Source organism: Cuculus canorus, chromosome 33 (assembly GCF_017976375.1).
Source record: "Cuculus canorus isolate bCucCan1 chromosome 33, bCucCan1.pri, whole genome shotgun sequence".
NCBI lineage: Eukaryota > Metazoa > Chordata > Aves > Cuculiformes > Cuculidae > Cuculus > Cuculus canorus.
In genome coordinates this window covers 294,945-314,087 of record NC_071433.1, presented here as the reverse complement: position 1 = coordinate 314,087, position 19,143 = coordinate 294,945, and the positions used below count along the sequence as shown (strand labels likewise).

The 19,143-nt window shown below is 63.4% G+C and overlaps 3 protein-coding genes across 4 annotated transcripts; 1 reads left to right on the top strand and 2 right to left on the bottom strand.

Moving 5' to 3' along the window:
* Positions 1 to 731: 731 nt before the first annotated feature.
* On the top strand, positions 732 to 3,934 carry TSEN34 (tRNA splicing endonuclease subunit 34). The gene is made up of 4 exons (XM_054052285.1): positions 732 to 1,292; positions 1,503 to 1,560; positions 2,138 to 2,272; positions 2,571 to 3,934. The coding sequence occupies exons 1-4, from the start codon at positions 732 to 734 to the stop codon at positions 2,768 to 2,770; spliced, it is 954 nt and encodes a 317-aa protein (XP_053908260.1). The 3' UTR covers positions 2,771 to 3,934.
* Positions 3,935 to 4,262: 328 nt separating this feature from the next.
* GRWD1 (glutamate rich WD repeat containing 1) lies at positions 4,263 to 9,078 on the bottom strand. The gene is given in 8 exon segments (XM_054052378.1): positions 4,263 to 4,712; positions 5,349 to 5,495; positions 5,497 to 5,550; positions 6,164 to 6,303; positions 6,719 to 6,941; positions 7,451 to 7,619; positions 8,263 to 8,380; positions 8,673 to 9,078. Coding segments are annotated over 8 exon segments (1,554 nt in total). The 5' UTR covers positions 9,064 to 9,078; the 3' UTR covers positions 4,263 to 4,400.
* Positions 9,079 to 10,335: 1,257 nt separating this feature from the next.
* Positions 10,336 to 19,133, bottom strand: PRMT1 (protein arginine methyltransferase 1). Of its 2 annotated transcripts, XM_054052351.1 has the most exons (11): positions 19,071 to 19,131; positions 17,221 to 17,274; positions 16,208 to 16,309; positions 15,615 to 15,770; positions 14,940 to 15,003; positions 14,184 to 14,326; positions 13,337 to 13,424; positions 13,119 to 13,234; positions 11,921 to 12,071; positions 11,162 to 11,283; positions 10,336 to 10,610 (listed from the first exon to the last, which is right to left on the bottom strand). In XM_054052351.1, the coding sequence occupies exons 1-11, from the start codon at positions 19,098 to 19,100 to the stop codon at positions 10,527 to 10,529; spliced, it is 1,110 nt and encodes a 369-aa protein (XP_053908326.1). In that variant the 5' UTR covers positions 19,101 to 19,131; the 3' UTR covers positions 10,336 to 10,526. The 2 variants fall into 2 exon arrangements, with proteins under 2 accessions (XP_053908326.1, XP_053908327.1); XM_054052352.1 differs by lacking the exon at positions 17,221 to 17,274 and having other exon boundaries at positions 10,339 to 10,610; positions 19,071 to 19,133.
* Between the last annotated feature and the right edge of the window lie 10 nt (positions 19,134 to 19,143).

The window sequence follows — 19,143 nt, the reverse complement described above, 5'->3', positions numbered from 1 at the left end:
TGACCCCCCGGCCCCACGGCTGCCCCATAGCGCCCCCCAATGACCCCCCCGCCCCACGGCTGCCCCATAGCGCCTCCCAATGACCCCCCTGCCCCATAGCGCCCCCCAATGACCCCCTCCCGCCCCACGGCTGCCCCATAGCGCCCCCCAATGACCCCCTCCCGCCCCACGGCTGCCCCATAGCGCCCCCCAATGACCCCCCGGCCCCACGGCTGCCCCATAGCGCCCCCCAATGACCCCCCCGCCCCACGGCTGCCCCGTAGCGCCCCCCAATGACCCCCCTGCCCCATAGCGCCCCCCAATGACCCCCCCGCCCCACGGCTGCCCCATAGCGCCCCCCAGTGACCCCCCAGCCCCATAGTGTACCCCCCAACGGCTGTGGGACAAAAGAGCGTTTAGGGGGGATCCACTGTTGGAAGAAAAGAGACGTTATAGAGCAGAAGATGCAATGGTGAGACTTCAAAATGAGACAGAACGGCTTAAAAAGGCACTGAAGGGGGCGGCGGGGGCGGGACAAAATGGCGGTGGGCGGGAACAAAATGGCGGTGGGCGGGAACAAAATGGCGGGAAGGCGGGAACAAAATGGTGGTGGGCGGGAACAAAATGGCAGGAAGGTGGGAACAAAATGGCGGTGGGCGGGAACAAAATGGCGGTAGGCGGGGACAAAATGGCGGTAGGCGGGAACAACATGGCGGTGGGCGGGAACAAAATGGCGGGAAGGCGGGAACAAAATGGCGGTGGGCGGGAACAAAATGGCGGGAAGGCGGGAACAAAATGGCGGTGGGCGGGAACAAAATGGCGGGAAGGCGGGAACAAAATGGCGGTGGGCGGGGACAAAATGGCGGGAAGGCGGGGACAAAATGGCGGTAGGCGGGAACAAAATGGCGGTGGGCGGGAACAAAATTGCGGGAAGGCGGGAACAAAATGGCGGTGGGCGGGAAAAAATGGCAGTGGGCGGGAACAAAATGGCGGGAAGGCGGGAACAAAATGGCGGAAGGCGGTGGGCGGGGCCGGGGCTAGAGGGCGGGACAAAATGGCGGGCGGAAATGGCCGGAGGGCGGGACAAGATGGCGTCGGGACAAGAGGCGATTGAGGCGCCGGTGCCGCTCCCGCCGCTCCCTCCGTCCTCTCCGCAGCTCGTTTGGGACGCGGGGGCGGCGCGGGCGCTGCGGGAGCGGCACCGGCTGTGGGGGACGCTGGTCGGGACCCCGCGGGGCGGGGCGGGGCCGCGGCTGCCGCTGCTGCTGCGCCCGGAGGAGGCGGCGGCGCTGCGGGAGAGCGGCGGGAGCGCGGTGAGGGGAGAAACGGGGGCGCTATGGGGCTGAGGGGAGAGTGGGGGGCTGTGGGGCAGCCGTGGGGTGGGAGAGGCCGGCGATGAAGGGGTTATGGGGCAGTTATGGGGCTGAGGGGGAGTTTGGAGGGACACAAAGCAGCTGAAATAGTAACAGCCATGTATGGGGCAGCGCTATGGGGCAGGTGCTGATCCTCGTGCTGCCCCACAGCTGCTGCAGACCCAGGAGGAGGCGAACTCGGACCCGCAGCCCCCCGGCGGCCCCACAAGTAAGGGGACTGTGGAGCAGGAGTGGGGGCACTGTGGGGGGAGCACCGCTATAGGGCAGGAGGGGCTGTGGGTGCTGTGAGGCAGCGCTGTGGGGCGGGAATTGGGGGGGGTTCTGGGTGCAATGGGGCAGCGCTGTGGGGCAGGAGACTGTGGGACAGAAGCTGGAGAGTTGAGGGGCAGCGCTATGAGGCAGGGATTGAGGGGGTTGTGGGTGCTGTGGGGCAGGAATTGGGGGTGTGTACTGTGGGGCAGAAGCTGTGGGGCAGGAACTGGTGCGCCTGTGGGTGCTGTGGGGCAGGAGTTGGCTGTGGGGCAATGCGGGTGTGGGGGGTTCTTTGGGGCAGATGAGACAGTGAGGCGGTTCCGTGGGGTGGGGGGGTATTCTGTGGGGCAGTTCTGTGGGGCTGGGGGGGTCCTATGGGTTGGAGGCAGTTCTATGGGACAGGGGTGGTCCTATGGGGCGGGGGGGGGTGTTCTGTGGGGCTGGAGAGGGTCCTACGGGGCGGGGGTGGTTCTATGGGGCGGTTTGGGTCCTATGGGGTGGGGCTCCCCCCTCTGACTCCTCCCTTCCCCCAGCGCCGGCCCCGCCCCTCTCCCCCCGCGGCCGCCCCTCCCCCTCCCGGCGGCTCCGCGCATTCCGGGCGCTGTGGGGGAGGGGCCTCCACGTCACCGGCGGCGGAAAATTCGGGGGAGACCTCTTGGTGTATCCCGGTAAGGGGGAGGGGCAAAGGGGAAAGGGGGAGGGGCAAAGGGAGAAAGGGGGAGGGGCAAAGGGAGAAAGGGGGAGGGGCAAAGGGAGAAAGGGGGAGGGGCAAAGGGAGAAAGGGGGAGGGGCAAAGGGAGAAAGGGGGAGGGGCAAAGGGAGAAAGGGGGAGGGGCAAAGGGAGAAAGGGCAAAGGGGAAAGGGCAAAGGGAGAAAGGGAGAGGGGCAAAGGGAAGGGAATGGGGTGGAGGGAAATGATGGGGGAGGGGCAGTGGGGGTTGTTCATGTTGTGATGGTGCTGTTCAGGCCCCCCCGAGCGGTTCCACGCGGCGGCACTGCTCGTGGTGCCGCGGCGCTCGGCTCGGCTCCCACTGCCGGCCTTGGTGGCGGCCGCGCGACTCGGCGCTCACGTGCGCAAGACTCTGGCGCTCTGCGACCCCGACCCTGGCCTCGACGCCGGCCTCGCCCTCACCTCCGTCCAGTGGCGCCGCGACCTCGCCGCGTGACACCCCCCCCCGCGAGTTCAGGCCGTGGCCTCGGACACAGAGCGGGACTCCGGGGTGTCCACCATTTTGGGCCCCAACCGCGGCCTCTGGGCGCTCCACGACCATGACTCCATGACTTCGCGCCTCAACCGCGACTGTGGTGATCTCAGACACTGATCAGGACTCGCGTCTCCACCATCTTTGGGCGCCAACCGCCGTCTCTGGTACGTGATCCATGATGTGCGTCACTTTGGGCCTCAACCGTGACCCCCACAACTGAGTGGGACCATGGGGTGTCCACCATGTTGGGCCTTAACCGCAATCCTTGTCGTCTCCATGACCTCCATGACTTTGGGCCCCAACCGTGACCGCTGCAGCTTTGGACACGGAGCGGCTCCGTGGGGTCTCCACCATCTTGGCCCCCAACCACCATCTCTGGGATCTCCATGACTTTGGGCCCCAACCACCATCTTTGGGATCTCCGTGACTTCCGTGATGGTGGACGCTGAGCAGGACTCTGGGATCTAAGTTCAGAGTTTGGTCACAACAGGATTTCCACCATTTTGGGACCACAACCTTTGGGGTCTCCATGATATCCGTCAGTCTTGACCCCCACAGCCTCCATGATGGCGGACGCTGAGCAGGACTCTGCGATCTCCACCATTTTGGGCCCCAAATGCGATCTCTGGGGGTCTCCATGACTTTGGGCCCCAACTGTGACCTCCATGACTTCAGACAGGACCGCAAGATCACCACCATCTTGGCCCCCAATCACAATCCATGGGGTCACGACCTCGGACATCGACCGTGGCCGTGGGATCTCCGTGATGTCAACACTCATGTGACCCCATGGCCTCCATGATGGCGGACCTTGACCAGAGCTACAGGACCTCCATCATCTCCTGCCGTGACCTCGACCGTGACCTCCGTGATATCCCGAGGCCTCCGAGACTTTAACCATGACCTTTGGCCTTGCCATGACCCCTGTGACCTCCATGATGTGGGACCTCAATGGCCTCTCTGATCTCAACTGTGACCCCGCAACCTCCAGCCCCACATCCAGGTCAGGCCACGATCCCCCCCTTCACCCCCACTCTCTGCCCCCCAAGTTGTGGGGCAGAGCCCCTCCCCTTCCGTGATCACTCCACAGCGATTGTTTTATATAAAACCCTTTATAAACCAAAATGGCCGCCACGCCCCCCAAGTGGGTCCCGACCTCGGGGGCTGCCCCACGACTTGGGGGGCCCTGATGGCCATTACGGGGTGATTGGGGGGTTAATTGGGGGTGGGAAGCACTTGTGGGGCTCCCTCACAACTTGGGGGTTGCTGAGTGCCTGGTGGGACAAAGGGTGGTACTTGGGGGGCTGCCCCCTAACCCGGGACCCTCCTGCCGCACAACTTGGGGAGCTGCCCCCCAAATTGTGAGTCCTGATCTGTTGAGCCGATGGCACAGGGAGGTCGGTAGCACTTGTGGGGCTGCCCCCCAACCTGTGGGTCAGACGCTTATGGTGCAGAAGGTGGCGATGGTGCAGGGGGGGCAGCACCTGTGGGTCCCTGATCTTCTCAGCCCCCAACTCGTGGGTCCCCGATCTCCTCAGCCAATGGCGCAGGGAGGTTGCTGACACTTGTGGGGCGCCCCCCAACCTGTGGGTCAGACGCTGATGGTGCGGAAGGCGGCGATGCCGCTGCGGGAGGTGCAGAGCAGCAGCCCCGGGCACTGCGGGTGCCAGTGCAGCTCCTTGAGCTCGCGCTCGCCCTGGTGCAGGAACAGCAGCTGTGGGGGCAGCGCCGCCGCCGGCCCCTCCTCGCCCCCCACTTGGGGGTCGCGCTCCACCCCGAGGTCCCACTGGCTGAGGACGTCGTCGGCACCGGCCGCCGCCAGAACGCCGCTCTCGCTCGGGTGCCACTCGACCGACACCACCGGCCCTGAGTGCTGCTTGAAGGTCGCCACCGCGCTGCCCGTCTGTGGGGAGAGGGCGGCGCTGAGGGGCGCTATGGGGCAGTAAAGGGTCACTGCGGGGCAGTAGGGGGGCGCTATGGGGCAGAGAGTGTCACTATGGGTCAGTAGGGGGGGCACTATGGGTTCCTATGGGGCAGGAAGGGGTCACAATGAGGTAGAGGGAGTCACTATATGGGGCAGTAAAGGGTCACTATGGGGCAGAAGCGGGGGGCGCTATGGGGCAGAAAGAGTCACTATGGGGCAGGCAGGGGTCATTATGGCTTCCTATGGGGTGGGGAGGAGTCACTGTGGGGTGGGGGGTTGCTATGGGGCAGCCCCACCTGGATCCTCCGCAGGTCCCAGATCCACACAGCAATAGGGACTACTTATGGGTTGCTATAAGCTCGCTATGGGTCAGTACAGGCTCCCTATGGACTGCTATGGGTCAGGATAAGCTCTCTGTTGGGCCTCTGAGTCAATATAAGCTCTATGGGTCCCTATGGCTCTGTATGGGTCCCTATATCTCTCTATGGTTCCCTATAGCTCTCTATGGAACGCTATATCTCTCTATGGTTCTCTATGGTTTCCTATATCTCTCTATGGTTCCCTGTGGCTCTCTATGGGTCCCTATGTGTCCCCGTTACCCCCCTCCCCCGGTACCTGGATCCGCCGCAGGTCCCACACGCGGAGGGCTCCGTCGTCGCCGCCGCTCAGCAGGAAGCGCGGGGCGGGGCGGCACCAACTCAGCGCGTTGACGTCCCCGTCGTGCGCGCGCTCGACGGTCAGCTGACAGGCGCGGGGGGGGGGGCGCGCGCACGTCCCACACGCGCACAGAGGCGTCGGCGGAAGCGGAGCAGAACACCTGAGAGGGGGGAGTGAGGGGAGTGAGAGAGAGAGAGAGCGGCGCCCCCCCGCGCCGGAGCGAACCAAGGGCGGAACCGCCCACAGCGCCCCTCGCGGCCGGAGGGGGACCCGCGGGGACCCATAGAGACCCACAGAGATCCTCCACTGACCCATAGAGCCCCAGAGAGAGCCTCTACTGACCCATAGAGACCCACAGAGAGCCTGTAGTGCCCCAGAGAGCCCCACAGAGAACCTGTACTGACCCATAGAAACCTATACAGAGCCTGTACTGACCCACAGAGACCCCATAGTGTCTTGTAGTGACCTACAGAAACTCACAATGCCCCACAGAGACCTACAGAACCCCAGAGTGCCTCATAGAGACCCATAGCGCCCCACAGAGACCCTGTAGAGACCCACAGTGCCCCGCAGAGGCTCATACGTCCCCCCACATAGACCCCATAGCACTCTATACTGCCCCACAGCGACGCATAGCGCCCCGTCCTGCCCCACAGAGCCCTCCAGAGCCCCACAGTGCCCCTTACAGAGCCCCACAGGGCACCCCAGAGCCCCATAGCACCCCCCCCCTCCCTCCCCTGCCCCACATGTCCTCCCCTCTCTGCCCCACAGACCGACTCCTCGCAGGGCGACCACTGCAGGTCCTCGATGGAGCCGCGGTGCCCGGGCAGCGGGCGCTGATCCACGGCCCAACCGGCCTCGTGCGGGCGCCACACGTGCAGCGCCCCCCGGCAGTCCCCGCTCAGCAGGCGGCCTGGGGGGCAGACCCACAGCTCAGCCCCTGCCCCACAGATCCAACCCCTGACCCATAGATTCGCCCCAGAGCCCCCCCCGGATCTATGGATCTTCCCCGTTCCCCTCGTGACAGTCACAGCTCAGCAGAGAACAGACCCACAGAGACCCCCTCTGCCCCACAGCTCAGCCCCTACCCCATAGAGCCACCTCTAGAGCCCCCCCGACCCACAGATCCTCCAATTCTGCCCCACAGCATCCCCATCGCCCCATTTATCCTCTGCCCAGCCCCACAGCCCCCCAATTCTGTCCTCCCAGCCCCACAGCATCCCCCCCAGCCCCATAGCATCCCCCCAGCCCCATAGCTCCCCATCCCAGCCCCACAGCTTCCCCGCAGCCCCATAGCGTCCCCCCATCCCAGCCCCACGGCGACTCACCGGGCACGGTGGGGGCCCAGTCGATGGCAAAGCCTTCGCTCAAGTGGCCTCGGAAGGTGTGGAGGGGGGGCAGCGCCCCAGGCTCGCGCATCACCAGTCCCCCCGGCGCCCCCCCCTCCTCCAGCCCCCCAAGTACCCCCAGGGCCCCCCCGAGGTCCACGATCTCCACCTCGCCGAGCTCCGACCACAGCGCCGCCACCGGCCCCGCGCCCAGCACCGCCACCTGGGCAGGGAGGGGTTAAACGGGGGTGTTTGGGGGGTTCTAAGGGGGTTTGGGGGGGTCTTAAGGGGTTACATGAGGGGCGGGGGGATTCTAAGGGGGTTTAGGGGTGTTCTAAGGGGATTTGGGGGGTCTCAAGGGGTTACATAAGGGGCTGGAGGGTTCTAAAGGGATTTTGGGGGGTTCTAAGGGGGTTCAATGGGGGGCTGGGGGGGGGGGGGGGGAGGGAGTTTGGGGGCCCTAAGGGGTTACATGGGGGGGCTGGAGGGGGAACTGTGGGGGCTCTAAGGGGGGTTCAATGGGGGCTGGAGGAAGCTTGGTTATGGGTCAGGGGGATCAGTTATGGGTCTGAGGTGTCACTTATGGGTCCAGAGAGTCACTTAGGGGTCAGTTATAGGCCCAGGGGAGCAGCTATGGGTCATTTCTGGGTCTGAGGTGTCCCTTATGGGTCAGTTCTGGGTCTGGGGGGGTCACTTATGGGTCGCGGGGCTGGGTTAGGGGGCAGGCGGTACCCGCAGGCGGTTGATGCCCCCCAAGTGGGGCGCCATGGCCAGGAGCAGCTGCGGCTGCCGCGCCTCCTCCTCCTCATCCTCGTCCTCCTCTTCCTCCTCGTCCTCCTCCTCCTCCTCGTCCCGGTGCCGCCGCAGCCCGTGAAGGTTCTGCATCTTCATCACCAGCACTCTGGGGGGCAGCGGCCTCAGCGCCTGCCCCACGGCTGCCCCACAGCTTGGGGGGCGCCTCAGGGGTCCCTATGGGGTCACTAAGGGGTGTCTATGAGACTCTATAGCAGATCTATGGGTCACTACAGGGGACCTGTGGGTCGCTACGGGGATCTATGGGTCTCTATGAGTCTCTGGTGAGGAACGGGAGGTCCCTGTGGGGTATCTGTGGGTCGCTATGGGGTCACTATAGATCTCTATGAGTCTCTGGGGGGGGTGGGGGGGTCCCTATAGAGTATTTATGGATCTCTATAAGTCTCTGTGGTGTATTTATGGGTCACTACAGGGGATCTATGGGTCGCTAAGGGGTCTCTGTAGGGGACAGGAGGTCCCTATGGGCTCTATAGGTCGCTGTGGGGTCTCTATGGGTCTCTGTGTGTCTCTGTGGGGTCTCTATGGGTTGGTGTGGGGTATCTATGGGTCTCTATGGGGGACAGGAGGTCCCTGTGGGGCTCTATGGGTCACTATGGGTCAGGGGGAGTCTCTATGGGAGACGAGGAGGTACCTATGGGGCTCTATGGGGTATCTATGGGTCACCGTGGGGGTCTCTATGGGGCAGGGGGGTCACTGTGGGGTCGCTATGGGTCGGTTTGGGGCAGCCCCACCTGTTGGCGGCCGCCGTGGGTCCCTGAGTGCCGGCGCAGAGGAAGAGCGAGAGGGGGGGCACCTCCCGCCCCTCCCCCAGAGCGTCCGGGATGAGGTCAAAGGTCAGACAGGGGGCACCTGGGGGGAGGGGAGGGGTCAGAGAAGGGGGAGAGGTCAGAGGGGGAGGGATCAGAGGGGGGTCGGGGGGGGCAGAGAAGGGGGAGGGGTCGGGATGGGGGGGCAAACGGGGGGAGGGGCAGAGGGGGAGGGGTCATAGGGGTGGGGCAGTGGGGGAGGGGCAGAATGGGGGGCAAGAGAGGGGGAGGGGCGGGTTAGAGGGGGTGGAGAGGCGGAGGGCGGGGGAGGGGCGAGTGGGGAGCGGCTTCAGGAGGGGGGCAGAAAGGGGGGGAGGGGCGCCCCCGCTGGTCACCGGTTCCCGCGCGGTGATAGAGGACGTAGGCGCTCTCGTCCATCACCAGCTCCTCGTCCGGCTCCAGCGGCGGCGCCAAACCCGGCACGTAAACCTGCGGCCCCTCTCCCGCTCCGTCCTCCTCCTCCTCTTCCCCCGCTCCTCCCCGCGGTCCCCCTTCCCGCCGCCGCCGCCGCCCTCGGGGCCGCAGCCGCCGCGCCGAGCCCCGCGCCGCCATCGCCGCGTGAGGCACCGGCACTTCCGGTCTTTTCATGCCACACTTCCGGTCTTTGGCCGCTGCTCCGCCTCTTGGTTGCTGCCGCACTTCCGGTCTGTCGCTTTCAAGACAGTACTTCCGGTCTAGGACTGCCACACTTCCGCCCGCCACTGCACTCACTTCCGGTAGCTCCATGCCACACTTCCGGCCTCCGCTTCACTTCCCGCCCCCCTCCCCATTCATTCCACCGCGCGCTCCCACGCGGCTCCGCTGGGTCCTAAAGGTCGGGGAGGCGCTGCCCCCAAAGCCCTTCTATGGGGCTCTACGGGTCACCAGAGGCCTCTATGGGGCTCTGTGGTCTATCTATGGGTTCTGTAGGTCGTTATGGGTCTCTCCTGTGTGTATGGATCACTGTAGAGCCCTATGGGGTCTCTATGGGGTGTGTATGGGTCACCGAATGGGATCTATGGGTCTTTATGGGTCCTCCAGGGGTTTCTGTGGGTCCCTATGGGGCGGCGCGAGTCTCTGTGGATCTCTATGGGGAATGGGGGTCCCTATGGGGTGTCAGTGGGTCAGTGTGGGGTCTCTATAGGTCCCTATGGGGTATGTATGGGTCGCTATGGGTCACTGTGGGGTCTCTATGGGTCTCTGTAGGTCGTCTATGGGTCACTGTGTCATATCTGTGGGGTCTATATGGGGTGTCTATGGGTCGTCTATGGGTCACTGTGGGGTATCTATGGGTCTCCATGGGTGCCTATGGGGTATCTATGGGTCTCTGTAGGTCGTCTATGGGTCACTGTGGGGTCTCTATGGGTCGCTATGGGTCTCTGCCCCCCCACGACATCGTGGCCCCGTTTCTGCTGTTTTTATTCCTCGCCCCGTATAAAAACATAAGTTACGAAAGGAGGGGGGGGGGGGACGGGACCCCCTCTGCCCCCCAAAAACCACCCTGGGGGGGGACGGGACCCCCTCTGCCCCCTAAAAACCTTCCTGGGGGGGGACGGGACCCCCTCTGCCCCCCAAAAACCTTCCTGGGGGGGGTATGGGACCCCCAAGGGGGGAGCAGGGGACATTGGGGACCCCCTAAAACCACAGGGACCCCCGGAAAGGGGGAGGGGGGCTGACAATTGGGGGGAACCCCCCGAGAGACCCCTTAATGAGGGGAAGACCCCAAGGGATGGGGGGGTTGAGGACCTCCCATGACGGGGGAGGGAGGGAGACAGGATTTGGGGACCCCCATGACAAAGGGAGGGGGATTTTGGGACCCCCCCCTTGTGATAAAGGGGGGGAACACACAGGATTTGGGGACCCCTCCAACATAAAAGGGGAGATGGAATTTGGGGACCCCCCCCCTGTGACATAGACGGGTTTGGGGGTCTTGCGGGGGGTGTTCTGGGGTGTTTTGGAGTCTGAGAGGGTCCTGGGGGGGGGTTGGGGGTCCCGGAGGGTCCTTGGAGGGGTTTTGGGGGTATCAGGAGGTCCTGGGGGGGCCCTGGGGGGAAGGTTGGGGTTCCCGGGGGGGTCTGAGGGATCCCCAGAGGGGTGTTTTGGGGTCCTCAAGAGGTCCTGGGGAGGGGATTGGGAGTCCCAGGGGGAATTTAGGGGCTCCTGGGGATCCCAGGGGGGTTTTGGGGTTCCCGGGGGGGTTTGGGGCCCCCTTAGCGCATGCGATAGTCGGTGGAGCACGAGAGCTCACAGAGCTGCCCCTTGAAGTCGAGGTCGATGGTGAAGTCGAGGTCGCGCTGGAGGGGAACGAGAAGAAAAATGGAGGGTCAAAGGGGTCCCCGAAACACTGGGGGGGTCCTGAGCATCCCCCCCCCCCGCCTCCAGTCCTGCCCGTGTCCCCAAATGTCCCCAAACCTCCTCCCCCCCAACACCCAAAGCCACATCGTCTGCACTCGTGGTGATGGTGGAAACCAGCAGGGATTGGGGGTGTCCCCAAAGTCCTCCCGGTGTCCCCAAAGATCCTCCCGGTGTCCCCAAAGTCCTCCCGGTGTCCACCCCAAGCTCATGTTCTTGATGTTGGGCTCACGGTGATGGTGAAGACCACCAGAACTTGGAAGTCCTCCCCCATCTCCACGTGTCCCCAAGATCTCCAGACGTCCTCAAGGTCCTCCCGGTGTCCCCAAGGTCCCCAGATGTCCCCAAGATCCTCAAAGTCACATTGGTCTGGTGTGTTGGGCTCATGATGATGATGAAGACTACCAGAACTTGGAGACCACCAGAACTCCACATGGTGTCCCCCAGACCCTCCGGTGTCCCCGAGGTCCCCCAAACGTCCCCCACAGCTCACGTTGTTCTTGGCGTTGGGTTTCATGGTGATAGTGCCGAAGATCTCTTCGCCGCTCTTGACCGTCAGATAATCCTCCATGTAGAACACCGTCTGCTTCCAGTGCGTGTACGGCGACTCGGGGCCTGCGGGCGGCCGGGGGGCGTCAGGGGGGGCACTGGCCCGGGGGACCCTCCCCAGGGTTTGGGGACCCCCCCAAAGGGACCCAGAGGGACCACCCAAAAGGGACGTTCGCAGATCTCCAGGGTTTGGGGACACCGAGATGTCGGAGGACCTCTCACAGGGATCCCCCAAAGGGATGTTTGGGGACCTTCAGGGTTTGGGGACATCCCCAGAGGTTTGGGGACCCCTCCAAAGGGACCCATAGGAACGCCCCAAAGGGATGTTTGGGGACTTCCAGGGTTTGAGGACCCCACAAAGGGACCCACAGGGACCCCAGAGATGTGGGGAGACCCCAAAGGGACATTTGGGGATCCCCCAAAAGGACCCATAGGGGCCCCCCAGGGAATCCCTCTTAGCGACAAATGACCTCGTGCCCTTGGCCCCGCCCCCTCGAAGCTTTGGCCCCGCCTCTCTGCCCATGGCCACACCTCCTTTGGCTATGCCCCATCCCATTGGCTCTGATCAGCTTCGAGTCCCCGCCCCCGCGAGGCTCTAGCCACGCCCCTTTACCCGTAGCCCCATTCCCAGGGGAGACTGCCCCCCCGGCCCTGGCCCCGCCCCTCAGCCCCTGGCCCCGCCCCTTCGAGGCCCCGCCCTCACTGGTGGAGAATCCCGTGCGCTTGTGGCACCGCGTGAACTCGATGTTGAAGTAGGCGACGAGCGCGTGGACGTAGTCGTTGCGCTTCACCTGAAGGCAGAACGGCGCCGTGAACGTCAGCTCCTCCACCTTCACCGTGTAGATGTCCACCTCCTGCGGGGAGAGCGTCAGAGCACCCCAAAAACAATGCGGGGCACCCAAAAACCTCCTCAGGGCACCCCGAAAAACACAAAATCCTCCTCAGGACGCCCAAAAACCCACAAAAACCTCATCAGGGCACCCAAAACCCTTCTCTGGGCACCCCAAAACCCATGAAAACCTCCTCAGAACACCCAAAAACCTTCTCAGGACACCCAAAACCCTCCTCAGGGCACCCCAAAACCCACAAAAACCTCTTCAGGACACCCCAAAACCCACAGAAACCTCCTCAGGACACCCTAAAACCCAAAAACACTTCCTCAGAATACCCCAAAACCCACAAAAACCTCCTTCAGGCACCCAACACCTCCTCCAAGACACCCCAAAACCCACAAAATCCTCATCAGGGCACCGAAAAACCTCCTCAGGGCACCCCAAAACCCACAAGACCCTCCTCAAGGCACCCAAAAACCTGCAAAAACCTCCTCAGGGCACCCAAAACCCACAAAATCCTCCTCAGGGCACCCAAAACCACACAAGATCCTCCTCAAGGTGCCCAAAACCTCCTCCAGACACCCTAAAACCCATAAAATTCTCCTCAGGACACCCAAACCCCCACAAAATCCTCCTTAAGGCACCCAAACTCTCCTCAGGGTACCCCAAAACCCACAAGATCCTCCTCAAGGCACAAAAAAACCTCCTCAGGGCACCCAAAACCTCCTCTGGGCACCCCAAACCCCAGAAAAACCTCCTCAGGACACTCAAAAACCCACAAAATCCTCCTCAGGACACCCCAAAACCCACAAAGTCCTTCTCAGGACACCCAAAAACCTCCTCTGGGTACCCCAAAACCCACAAAATCCTCCTCAGGACACCCCAAAGTCCACAAAATCCTTCTCAGGGCACCCAAAAACCTCCTCAGGACACCCCAAAACCCATAAAATCCTTCTCAGTGCCCCGAACCCCCCAACTCTGGGGCCATAAGAGCCCCCCGTTATCCCTCTGCCCCCCCAAAATCAGCCCCCGGGGGTGTGTGTGTGCCTCTAACCCCCCGCCCCCCACCTTAATTAAGCAGGCGTTGGTAACGAGCTGCTTGGGGTCGACGACGTCAACCAGGGGCTCCTTGATGGCCACGTCCTTGATGCAGGACATGTCGAAGCCGTACACGTTCTCCCACCCTGGTTTGTGGAGAAAAGGGGGGTCAAAAAAAGAGATTTAGGGGACCCCCCCCGGCTTTGAGTCCCGAAAAGGTGGGTTTTTGCCCCAAAATGGGCTCTCACAGTGGATTTTGTAGTCCTTGTACTGGCGGTCCTCGATGGCCGTCACGTAGAGCGTGGCACGGTCGGGGAAGATGAGGCCGTCGGGCGTCTGAGGGGGGAAAAAGAGGTTTGGGGGGGTCAGGGGTCCCCAAAATTGGGGTGTGGGCCCCCAAAATCGAGTTGGGGGGGTCAAAATTGGGGGTTGGGGGGTAAAAAATGGGCCGGGGGTGAAAATTGGGCTGAAGGGAAGGGGTTTGGGGGCCCCAAATTTAGCTGGGAGGGGTCAGAGGGGGCTTGGGGGGGTCAAATGGCCCTAAAATTGGGGTGGGGTACCCCAAAATTGGGGGGGATCAAAATTGGATTGAGGGGAGCAAAAACCGGACTACGGGGGCTCAAAATTGGGCTCAAAGGAAGGGGTTTGGGGGCTGAAGGGGGCAAAGAGGGGATTTGGGGGGCCACAAATTCGAGCTGGGGGGTTGGGGGACCCCAAAATCGGGATGGAGGGGAAGGGGGGGGTCTCTGTCACCCCCCAAATCCTTGGGTGGGTGTGAAATGAGGGGGTGTGGAGAAGAATGAGGGGAACAGGGGGGGTTGGGTGCCATGGAGGGCGAGTTGGGGGCCTTGGAGGGGGGGGAATGGGGAATTTTGGGGGTCTCGGGGGTCCCAGGAGCTTGGGGAGGTCCCAAGGGGAATCTTGGGGGTCTCCAGGACCCCCCAAATCCTTTGGGTGGGTGTGAAATGTGGGGCGGATGAAGAACAAGGGAAAACGGAGGAGGTTTGGGCGCCACGGAGGGCGAGTTGGGGGTCTTGGGGAGGGGAAACGGGGGGTCCCGGGGTTTTTTGGGGTGTCTCGGTTTTGGGGTCCCACCAGCCATTTGTCGCGGGCGTAGATGACGGTGTTGAGCATAGACTCGTAGAAGAGGCAGTAACCCATCCACTCGCTGATGATGATGTCGACCTTCTCCACCGGCAGCTCCACCTCCTCCACCTTCCCCTTGATGATGGAAACCACTGCGGGGGCCGCGGCCCGTTGGGGGGCAGGAAGGGGCACTCGGGGGGCACAAGGGGGCACTCGGGGGGCAGAAAGGGGCACTTGGGGGGCACAAGGGGGCACTCGGGGGGCACAAGGGGGCACTTGGGGGCAGAAAGGGGCACTCGGGGGGCAGAAAGGGGCACTTGGGGGGCAGGAAGGGGCACTCGGGGGGCACAAGGGGGCACTTGGGGGGCAGGAAGGGGCACTCGGGGGGCACTTGAGGGCACTCAGGGGGGAGAAAGGGGCACTCGGGGGGCAGAAAGGGGCACTCGGGGGGCAGAAAGGGGCACTTGGGGGCACTTAGGGGGCAGAAAGGGGCACTCGGGGGGCACAAGGGGGCTCTTGGGGGGCACTTGGGGGGCAGAAAGGGGCACTCGGGGGGCAGGAAGGGGCACTCGGGGGGGAGAAGCGGGGCTGTGGGATAGCTTGGAGGGCAGAAGGGGGCAATTGGGGGCAGAAGAGGGGTTGTGGGGTCGCTGGGGGGCACTTGGGGGGCAGAAGGGGGCACTTGGAGGGCAGAAGGGGGTGGGTTGGGGGCAGAAGGGGCAGCCGTGGGGCAGCCGTGGGGCAGCCATGGGGCACCCCCCTCACCGTGATCCAGTTTGTTGGCTTTGACGATCTTGACGGCGTAATCGGAGATACTGGAGCACTCGATCTGGGGGGGAATGGGGGGGTCAGAGGGGACCCCAAAACCTGACCTAAACCCCCCCTAAACCCCCCAAACCTCCCAGGGACCCCTTAAACCCCACCTGAGACCCCCCAAAACCCCACTCGGGGCCTCTTAAGCCCCACCTAAGAGCCCCCAAATCCCGACTAAGACCTTCCAAACCTCACCTAAGAGCCCCCAAACCCTAAGAACCCCCAACCTCCCCCCAGGACTCCCCAAACCCCTCCTAAGACCCCCCAAACCCTGCCTAAGAACCCCCATCCCTCTCCTAAGACTCCCCAAAACCCGCCTGAGACCTCCCGAACCCCGCCTATGACCCCTTGAACACCACCTAAGACCCCCCCGAACCCTGCCTGAGAGCCCCCAAACTCAGCCTAAGCCCCCCAAACCCTCCTAAGACACCCCAGACCCCGCCTGAGACCCTCCAAACCCTGTCAGAGACCCCCCAAACCCCACCTGAGAAACCCCCAAGCCCCTCCTAAGACCCTCCAACGCCACATAAGAGCCCCCGAACCCCACCTAAGCCCCCCCGAACCCCACCTAAGAGGCCTCGAACCCCACCTAAGCCCCCCCGAACCCCACCTAAGCCCCCCGCTCACCCCGATGACGCGCCGGGCGCCGGCCTTGGCGGCGAACATGCAGAGGATGCCGGTGCCGCTGCCCACGTCGAGCACCACTTTGTCCTTGAAGAGATGGCGGTTGTGGAACATGGAGTTGCGGTAGGTGAGTGTGCGCACCTCGTCCTTCAGCATCTCCTGGCGGGGCAAAAAAGGGGGGTCTGGGGGGGCTGGACCCCCAAAACCACCCCAGAATCACCCAAAAAACCCACCCCGGACCTCAAAAACCATCCCAAAACCTACCCTGGACCTCAAAAACCAAACCAACTGCATCCCCGGACCCCCATAAACACCCCAAAATCACGCAGAAAACACCCCTGGTCCCCCAACAGGGGGCAAAAAGGTCCCCCCAAACCCTCCCTCCCGGTGCCCCATGATCGGTTTTGGGGTGCAGGGAGGTCCCTAAAACCCCATGAACCCCCAAAACCTTAACAAAATGGTGGGTAATGACCCCAAATCCGCTCCTGTGAGCACAAAGGGAGGCAAAAAGCCCCCCCAAACCCTCCCTCCCGGTGCCCCCTTGGTTATGGGGGGTCCTGGGTGGGTTTTGGGGTGCAAGGGGGTGTCCTCGATACCTCATGGATGCCAAAGTGGGCGTAGGAATCGAAGTAATAATCCTTAGACGTCATCTCCTCGGCCGAGGGCTTCGCGCTGCTCTCTCCGGGGGGGCACGAAACCTGGGGGGGCAAGAAAAGAGGGGGACCCCTATCAGACCGCCCCCCCAAAACACCCCTGGGGGCCCCCCAAAACCAACAGCTTTGCCAGACACAGGGATCAGGGGAGGAGTTGTGGGTCCTGGGGGTGGGATTTGGGGCACTGGGGGTGTTTTGGGGGGTTTTGAGGGGTTTGGGGGTGCTTTTGGGGTCTTGGGGTATTTTTGGGGATCCCTAGAGCTGGTTTTGGGGAGCTGGGGTGGTTTTGGGGTCCTGAGGGGTTTGGGGGTGCTTACGGGGGTCCTGGGGGTATTTGGGGGGCTGTAGGTATTTCTGGGCACTTTTGGGGGTCCTGGAGGTGGTTTGGGGGTTCCCTAGTGCTGTTTTGGGGGTCCCGGGTGCTGTGGGTGTTTTGGGGAGTCCTGGGTGGTGTCGGGGTGGTTTTGGGGAGTGTTTTTGGGGTCCTTGGATGTTTTTTATGGTCCCTGGGGCTGTTTTTTTGGGGTCCCTGAGCCCATTTTTGGGGGTCCTGGCTGTTTTTTGAGCCCCTGAAGCTGTTTTTGGGGGTCCCTGGTCCTGTTTTGGGGGGTTCCTGAGGCTGGTTTTGGGGGTCCTGGGTGTTTTTTGAGCCCTTCAGGCTGTTTTTTGGGTTCCTGGGAGTTTGTTGAGCCCCTGAGCCTGGCTTTGGGGGTCCCTGAGGCTCATTTTTGGGGTCCCCAAGGCTGGTTTTTGGGATCCTGTGTGTTTTTTGACTCCCTGACGCTGGTTTTAGGGGTCCCTGGGCCTGTTTTTGGGGTCCTGGGTGTTTTTTGAGCCCCTGAGGCTGTTTTTTGGGGCCCTCAAGGCTGGTTTTTGGGGTCCTGGGCGTTTTGGGGGGCCCTGAGGCCGGTTTTGGGGTCCCTGGGTCTGGCTTTTGGGGGGTTAAGGATATTTACATCATCTCGCGGTGTCTGGAGGCTCATCCCGTTTGCCAGGGTGGCAACAAACGTCTACGAGAGAGGAAGGGAGAGACGTCAGCCCCGGGGGGGGCCGGGGGACCCCAAAAACGGGGGCTGGCGGGGAGATGAGGGGGGCAGGACCCCCAGTTGGGGGGCAGAGGGGGCTTGGGGGGGCTCAGAACCCCATTTGGGGGGCAGAGAGTGTCTGGGGGGGGCTCAGGACCCCCATTTGGGGAGAAGAGAGTGTCTGGGGGGGCTCAGGACCCCCATTTGGGGGGCAGAGGGTGTCTAGGGGGGCTCAGAACCCCCTTTGGGAGGGCAGAGGGTGTCTAGGGGGGCTCAGAACCCCCATTTGGGGGGCAGAGGGGGCCCAGGACGCCCCTGTGGGGAAGCAGGGGGACTTGGGGGGGCTCAGGACCCCTATTTGGGGGGCAGAGAATGTCTGGGGGGGCTTAGAGGGTGTTTGGTGGTGCTCAGGACCCCCAGTTGTGGGGCAGAGGAGGCCCAGGACCCCCATGTGGGGAGGTGAGGGGTTTTGAGGGGGGGCTCAGGACCCCTATTTGTGGGGCAGAGGGAGTTTGGGGGTCTCAGGACCTGATCTGGGGGCAGAGGGGGTTTGGGGGGGGGGGGTCAGGACCCACACTTGGAGGGCAGAGAAGGTTTAGGGGGGATTCAGGACCCCCATTTGGGGGGCAGAGAGGGTTCGGGGGGAGCTCAGGACCCCCACTTGGGGGGCAGAGCGGGCCCAGGACCCTCCTGTGGGGGGGAAGCGTGATTTGGGGGGGTTCAGGACCCCCACTTTGGGGGCTGAGAGGGCTGAGGACCCCCATGGGGGGGAGGGGGGACACCTCACGGGGGGGTCGCTTGGGGGGCAGCAGTTCCTGCCCCCCCCATTGTTCCCACCACGTGGTGGGGGCGGAGCCACCATCTGGGGGGGGCGGCTGGACCCCCCCATGACCCCCCCCATCATTATCACCCTCTTCTGCCCCCTAAGAGCCCCCCGATCCCCCTAAAAGCCCCCCCATGGCCTCTAAGTGCCCCCCCCGCACCACTGCAGCCCCCTAAGTCGCCCCCCCCCATTATCTGCCCCCCCCCAGACCCACTCAATGATCTCCAGGCCTCCCCCCGCCCCATTAATTGCCCCCCCGCCACATTAACTGCCCCCCCCGCCCCATTAATTGCCCCCCAGCCCCATCAATTGCCCCCCCAGCCCCAGTAACTGCCCCCCAGCCCCATCAATTGACCCCCAGCCCCATCAATTGACCCCCCCGCCCCATTAAACGACCTCTATGACCCCCATCACCTCCATTAATTCCCCCCCCGCCCTATTAATTGCCCCCAGACCCCCCTAAACCCTATTAAACGACCTCTCAGACCCCCCCCCGGAGCCCCCCCCGACCCATTAACTGCCCCTCCACCCCTCCCTCCCATTTAATGATCTCCAAGACTCCTCACACACCCCATTAATTGCCCCTCAGCCCCCCCCAACCACATTAATTGCCCCCCAGGTCCCTCCAGACCCATCAATCGCCCCCAACTCTTATTAATCGCCCCCCAGGGCCCCCCAGCCCCATTAATTAATCCCAGTCGCCCCTCAAGACCCATTAATCGCCCCCCAACACCCCCCTCAGCCCCATTAATTGCCCCCAGACCCCCCCTCAGCCTCATTAATTGCCCCCAGACCCATTAATCGCTCACCAACCCCATTAATCGCCCCCCCAAACCCATTAATTGATCCCCAGCCCCCTCCCAACCCCGTTAATGGCCCCTCAGCCCCCCTCCAGCCCCACTCACGGCCCCCCACACCCCCATTAATCGCCCCCAGCCCCATCCACGCCCCCCCCCACCTCCATGATGCAGTTCGCCGCCTCCGCCATCTTGAGCGCGCGAGGAGCGGCCCCCGCGCCACCGCCCCCTCCC

What these genes read in the sequence shown, in the direction of transcription:
- TSEN34 (XM_054052285.1), top strand. Translation starts at nt 732, where the DNA reads ATGGCGGTGGGCGGGAACAAAATGGCGGGAAGGCGGGAACAAAATGGC. An exon ending in GGGAGAGCGGCGGGAGCGCG is followed by an intron (nt 1,293 to 1,502) that starts GTGAGGGGAGAA and finishes GCTGCCCCACAG; the next exon opens with CTGCTGCAGACCCAGGAGGA. An exon ending in AGACCTCTTGGTGTATCCCG is followed by an intron (nt 2,273 to 2,570) that starts GTAAGGGGGAGG and finishes GGTGCTGTTCAG; the next exon opens with GCCCCCCCGAGCGGTTCCAC.
- PRMT1 (XM_054052351.1), bottom strand. Translation starts at nt 19,100, where the DNA reads ATGGCGGAGGCGGCGAACTGCATCATGGAG. An exon ending in CGGCGAACTGCATCATGGAG is followed by an intron (nt 17,275 to 19,070) that starts GTGGGGGGGGGC and finishes CCTCTCTCGTAG; the next exon opens with ACGTTTGTTGCCACCCTGGC. An exon ending in CAAGGACTACAAAATCCACT is followed by an intron (nt 13,235 to 13,336) that starts GTGAGAGCCCAT and finishes TCCACAAACCAG; the next exon opens with GGTGGGAGAACGTGTACGGC.